Raw genomic sequence first — 6934 nt, 5'->3', positions numbered from 1 at the left:
AAAGGCAGAATAATAATTTTTTAATATCAACTATTAATTACATTAGTTTTTACCATCCACTTAGCGGCAGAAACTATCTTGAGTGACTAGCGCATTTGAAACGATAGAGATTATTTTAACAGTGACCAAAATGATAATTAAAGCTAAAAAGATTACTGTTCTTTTGATTTTTCTTTTGGAGGGAGCGAAAAGAGTTATTTCTTCTTCCTTTTTTTCGGTGCAATAGTACATCAAATAGTATTGCTGCTAAGTTCTAACCATGCGCTTCTCAATACATATAACGGAACAGATTGAAGTGAATGTGCCAACGGCTGCATTTTCTTAACGTACTATTTTCACATCTCCAGTTCATTTTTTCCATGTAGAAAACCACCCTCAAATTCAGAAACTGAACATAGCAGTGAAAATGCTTCAAATAAAAAGCAAAATCTGATGTTTTCCAGTTGTTGCACTATCACATTGAAACATTACTAAATTTGGAAACATGTTTTCTTATCGAACCACAGAACAGAAATGCCAACAAAAAGTCACCGTATAGATCAAAATACAGTAACACGAATGTTACTAGGCTCGTCGCTTCCGATCATCTTCCTCGTCATCATCAGAGTCACCACTCTCTCGGAATCGGGGATTCTTTTCCTGTCACATCAAAACAATGTGAAATTGATAGAAAATATCAATATTGAAAAAATTACAACAGAAGTACATAGCATCCATGATTCCTGGCCTCTACCAATGCCAACAATTGTGGCTGTTGCCACCTTGTCATGGCAGTTATCACTTGTTGACAATTTAATGAAATGGAAGCACATTATATAAACTATGTGGTAAGATGTTTGCAACAGGTTGGCAATTGCAACCATGTGTTATGTGCACATACCCATTTGGGAGAGTGGTTTAAAACCGCACCTTATCAAAGAACAGTTTTTTTTAGCCCAAATTTTTTAGGAACAACCTTTTCAAACAGTCCATTTTTAAAAAAAACTGAAAAATAACCACATGAATATCGCCAATTCATTAGGAATTTACCGGTCTCGAGTCATGATCAGAACTTCTCCTGGATTCATGATCTGAGATTCTCTTTGAGGTCTCATGCCCATGGCGGTCATCATCTCGGTGTCGCTTCCTATGGTAATCTGTGTCATAAGAGACATCAATTAGAATACAATCTCCAACCATATGAAAGTCTAATACAATACATAAATGAACCAAACAATTGTATGGACCTAAAAAAAATCAAATAATACATATTCTTAAAAAGCAGTTACCTCTACGATAAGATCCCCCATGACCATGGCTTCCACCATGTCTACCATCTGCAAGACTTAACAGTCAAGTGATTGTTGAAGCAGTAATTTTAAAGCATAATAGATTTAACGAGGGGAGAGGGGGTGGGATAAGTATGCATAATAGATTAAAATTTATGCCAACAATAAAGCTTTTCTAAGGGCCCAATATGCAAAACCCTGAATGACTTCAAAAACCAAAGGAAAATAAAAAAAAAAAAGTGATCTTGGTGAAAGATTAGGTTCATGCCACTCCTTGCCATGTAAAGGGGTCACATGTCACGTTAGGACTAATGTGGTTTTCCAAGAATTTTGTACATAAGTTTGTTTTGCCAGCAAGAATAAATATATTTAAGAGATAGTAGGTGAAAAGGAACTACCATCAATCTATTAGCACTCTGCAAAAAAAGCGTGCTTTTACTAACCAAAAATAAACTTCTGAACTGCCACCCCCCCCCCCCCCACCCCCCCCCTCCTTTTTTTCTGTAAAAAAATAATTTTAAAAATATAACCAAGAATGAGTTGTATAATAGAGAGGGAATCATGGTAATCCAGGTGGGCACTTTGAACCAAGGTAAACAATTTGTCAACTGAATAACATTATTTCAAACAATGGTTCTCTAGGTCCAGTCGCTTTTCCATGATGCTTGATCCTCCTTTTATAACAGTTGTCTATTTTTCATTGTGCATTTCTTCTCAATAACAAAAACTAGCTGTACATTTGTCCACACATGTAAACAATTTACCAATACAACAACCTTACAATTGATTGAATAATCAATAGTCAACCAGGATTCACATGAAAATTAAAATGGACATGGGTGTATTTTGTAACCTAGAGATCTATATATGAAAAGGCTCGGAATAACTTACACTGAGGTGGCATAACTGGTGGGAAAGAGCCCAAGGAACCAGCACCATAATCTACAAGCTGCCTTTGTGCTTCCAGCTCTCTCTGTACTAACTTCCCATAACCTCCTCTACGTATAACATATTAAGGAAACTAATCGAGCATGTCTAAAGTTTTTACAGCAAATGATTAAGAAAGCAAGGGAACAAATGCATGCCAGCAACTTGAGACAACTTTTCTTTTGAGAGCACAAGTCAAATGAAGTAAATTTGCAAGACATACCATATATAAATTTGAGGCTAAATTGCACATTTGAATTTGATCCTCGAATTTTAAACCTTGTTTTTAAAATCATTCCTATAGTTTTAAGTGTTTCATTTTAGACCTTATATTTTTTTAAAATTTCCAAAAAGTAATCACCGTTCCATTGATTGATGGAAAATGCTAATGTGGCAAACAGAATTCATTTAATTAAGGACACTCAGATGGCATCAAATCTACATGTAAATAAATCTGAACAAAGAAAAAAAAGGGCCCAATCAGCAACAAGTGTGATTTGCAAGTGCTACACACATGATTAACAGATTGGGAATAAATTTGAATTCCCTAAGCTATTCTCTCTCTTTCAAAATCATCTGAACACCAGAAAATCAGCAAAAGATGATTTTGAAAAAAGGGTCAAAGTTGGAGGCTCAAAGGTGCAATTTAACCAAAATTTGACAAATGGAAAAGAAGCACTAAAGAGGAATGCAAATGTGCTTAGGTTGACAGAACAAACATCCACTGTCATATACATCCCAACAACTTAGAACCTCAAATGACAATGAAATCTTTCTTCTTCTTTTTGACAAATCCCAAATAGTAATGAACTCAATCCCAGAACAAGTTAGACTTACTTTAAAAATCAAGCATGTCCCATTTGGAAGCTCCTAGAGTTGTCATGAATGATCTTTACTTCTTTATATATGCCACTCTAGCACCCTTCACCTAGGAGGATTCTAGTTCCTACTATACACTCAAGAAAATATTATTGAGTAAAAACATGACTGCTCAGAAAAATCAGCACTATCATGACAAAAACACCACATTGTAAGACATTACAGATATGTTAAACTAAAATGCCACTGCCAAAAGGATATCAGGATCGTAATCAGTACGATATTCATCACGCACCTGTACGAACAAGACTAAATTAAAGCAAGTAAAAGGGTAATGTTTGGCAATAAATTTCAGGCACAGCAGCTTACCTGCCCACCACTTCGCCCACGGCCCCATTGCCTTCCTTCCTGGAATCCCCAGTCAAAATCAACACGAATAGGGCGATCATCGAGAATTGTGCCGCTTATATATTTGACAGCATCCTCAGCATCTTCTCGAGAGTAGAATCTGATAAGCACAAACTTAATGATCAATAAGGAGATTTAGTTATAATAAATAAGTTGCTGCAAGAAACCTGGCATCCTCTTCACAACTTATTACCAATATAAAGCACATAATTCATGACAAATGGTACCAAGATATGACAATTTCATGAATGGATTACCAAAAATAAACATTATACAAGCAACTTGCCCCATCCAATACTAGAATAAAATAATAAATCTGGGTATTGGCATTATCAAGTTCATAAAATAGATAAAGTGAATTTTATTTTTATTTTTTTGATAAGTAATAGAATAAAGTGAATATTAATTATGGAAAATTGCAACTCACGATAACAAATAGTTTATTTATATCAAAGCATGCAAAAGAACCAACTTTAGAGAGTAAATAAACAAGCAGGGACACATATAGAAAATACCATACATGATAGGTATACAAGAGATACACAAAAGGAAAAACTAACTAAAGGAAATTCTAGATTTAATATGCTCAGCAACAAACTATATTTTTTATGATATAATAAGCAAACATACCAATAAGCTCTAGCTAAAATGGCACCTCCTCCCCTTGTTAAAGCAAGGTAGAGGATGAGGTCATGGGTTCAAGATTCACCAGGTGCTTGTGTAAACTTACCAATAAAAAAATAGATGAGGGATGGATATGTATCATAATCAAATTGATATGCTAGTTTCAGTACATGTCAGGTTGACAAGAATTGAGTTATATTTGATTTAGAACTGTCCATTCAGGCTGCCATCACTTCTTAGAAAGCTTGGTGTGAGTGGATTGACATGCAGTAACGACAAAAATTACTTTTAAAAAGTCCAAATGTGACATACAGAATAGGAAGTGATGAAGCATGAAGCAGCTTAAACATTTTACAGAAACACATTGGACTGTCTTAGCTTATGAAAGATTAAAACAGTCAATGAAATCGCTTAAAAAGTGTTAACCAACCAAAATTAACATATAAGAGCATTAGAAATGGACTAGCCATCTGGCTAGTCCAGTTAAAATTTTGTAAACCAACCCAAAAAAAGGGGCAAGAGTTGGAAGGAAAGTTAGACTATTTATACCATCAAAACTTCTTTCCAATATGTTAACGATTAAGAAGTACAGAGCCTTACAAGACAAAACAAAAGCCGCAAGGTGTTTTTGTGTTCTTATCCAAGCCCATAATTATCTTCTTAATTTCTCCAGCTCGGGAGAAAAGCTCATAAACTTGCTCTTCTGTTGTATAAAAGGACATATTCCCCACATAGACAGTTATTGATGCCAGGAGTGCATGTTCAAAGTCTTCTTGTGATCCAGAAAACCTTCTATCCCTATATGCTGAAAGCTTTGTTGGATCCTAAAAATAATGCAAAACAAGATGATCAGTTAGTTACATAAATAGTTTAAGAACAATGACTGATAACTTCAAGCACACAGTGACTGTTGAATTGTCATCACGGTCTTTTTCATCAAAAAGAACAGAATAGTCTGGTAATAAATAAAGTAAAAATACTTTGATTTTTAACAAGCACTGATTTTTTTTTGGGAGGGGAGGGAGAATTGAGAGAGCGGTGTTAATGCTCAATTTTACTTCATGGCATTTAGGCACTTCAAAATATAAAATAAAACAATATATGCAATTAGAACCACGTATAAAAACCAATCGAAAAAAACATATCGATCAAGAAACCTAAAACACATGCACAGAACAATTAGGGCCAATTTAGTTTGTCCTCTAAAAACAATAACAGATAAGTCAAAAAAACTAAATTCATCCACAAGAATCCATGATATACTTTTGCTTCAATCTTCTATTATGCTATTTCCCATCCTTGAATTGCCCCCTTCTTAGTTACAATATACTATCATGACAACCGACAAGGTCAAAAATTTCATGGGACAACCACAGCCACTCTCGAAAATGCGCATTTCCAAAAGCAAGAACATCTTACCCTTCTTAACACAATTAAATATGAACTTCCTACTCATCCCAGTTCAAATTCACACACTTTATTTCAAATTCCGAAACAAACAAGCCGACTATTTCAAACCCATTTACCTCTTTATTTAAATTAATAAACAAAAAAAACAATTCTACTTCAAGTTTTGAAAATCTAAAAATTTTCGGCTCTAATATACGAAAACTTAAACACATTTTACAAACATTACTAAAAAAATAAATAAATAAAAAGAGGGCAGCGATTTTACCTTGAACAGAGAAGCCATGGCCCTCCGAACTAAGCTTGAAGCTGAAATTCGAGAATTATGCTCCACAAAAAAATGATCAATCCGCAAGTTCGCAAATCCACTACACTAATATACGATTGCTGCTATAAACAATTAATCGTAACTACATTATCAAATTTCGTGAAAATTTTGTCCACACAAGAAAAACCCTAGGTTCACTCTAAAACCCTATATTTTATGAAACGCACACTCCACACAGAGAGAGAGAGAACCTGTTGTTTCGCGCTGATTTGCTTTCCTTTTATCTCTCCTTGTCCATTTGATTTGTTAGGTTCGAACGTCGAACTGGCTTGAGTTTTGTGTGTGTGTGGGGGGGGGGGGGGGTATCAGTTGGTGCGTGTGTTTTTTTATTTTAATAGCTTTCTATTTGTGGATTAATTAAAAATTTTATGAATATAAAAGACTGTAAATATATAATATAAGCATATTATGTTAGATTATTAACATAATTAAAAGAAAATTCGTTTTATTTTAATTTTTCAAAAATTTTAAATTAGATAATAGAATTTTACTTAAAATTAAATTATCGTATCCATTACTAATTACTAATATAAAAATAGAATTTTAATTGGAGTAGAATTTTCACTTTTAATAATAAAAAATTTTGGTTTTTTTTTTGGTTTATTTCATTATAATTAATGAAATAAAATAATTTAATAATTATTTTTTTTAGAGATAATTATTAAACCTATGATGTTTACTTTTTATTATTGTTTTTTATTATCAAACAAAAACACCAATTAGTTTTTAATGTCAACGAAGGTCAAATCTTATATCTCTTATTCGTCAATAAGAAATTCTACCATTTTTTACCTAATTTAATAATTAATAATTGTGCAACTACTTGTCGCATATAAAAAAATAGTCATTTGGCACAACCTCAACTTCTAAAACCCAATTTTTATAATATAAAAATATAAATTATATGATATGATATGATATAGAGTTACGAGCAAATATCATATATGGTTGTATTTGTTTTATACACGGAATATCCTAAAACAAGGATAACACGATATTGAGATTTGTTTTCTAAATCACTTTGTTCTTTCGTTGTTTACTCGTTTATTCTTCCACTTGTAATTTACATGATCAACGTTCAAATTGTTCAATTTAAAGAAAAAATATATAAATGCATAGAATAGTCATGTTAATGTTATTTTGATGTGACATT

General features: G+C 33.0%; 1 protein-coding gene across 1 annotated transcript; it reads right to left on the bottom strand.

Annotated features, from left to right (window-relative positions):
- Positions 1-290: 290 nt before the first annotated feature.
- Positions 291-5956, bottom strand: LOC126695595 (nuclear cap-binding protein subunit 2). The gene is made up of 8 exons (XM_050392414.1): positions 5722-5956; positions 4647-4870; positions 3384-3522; positions 3276-3309; positions 2160-2270; positions 1269-1316; positions 1030-1136; positions 291-639 (listed from the first exon to the last, which is right to left on the bottom strand). Exons 1-8 carry the CDS (start codon positions 5737-5739, stop codon positions 565-567), a joined length of 756 nt encoding a protein of 251 aa, XP_050248371.1. The 5' UTR covers positions 5740-5956; the 3' UTR covers positions 291-564.
- Positions 5957-6934: the final 978 nt, after the last annotated feature.

Source organism: Quercus robur, chromosome 8 (assembly GCF_932294415.1).
Source record: "Quercus robur chromosome 8, dhQueRobu3.1, whole genome shotgun sequence".
In the NCBI taxonomy this organism is placed as follows: Eukaryota; Viridiplantae; Streptophyta; class Magnoliopsida; order Fagales; family Fagaceae; genus Quercus; species Quercus robur.
This window is presented reverse-complemented; position numbering and strand designations above follow the sequence as displayed.

Excerpts from the sequence above, each read along its gene's own strand:
- LOC126695595 (XM_050392414.1), bottom strand. Across the intron at positions 3,523-4,646 it reads TGCGGCTTTTGTTTTGTCTT|ATTCTACTCTCGAGAAGATG; the intron begins GTAAGGCTCTGT and ends TGTGCTTATCAG. Across the intron at positions 1,137-1,268 it reads TGGGGGATCTTATCGTAGAG|ATTACCATAGGAAGCGACAC; the intron begins GTAACTGCTTTT and ends CTTATGACACAG.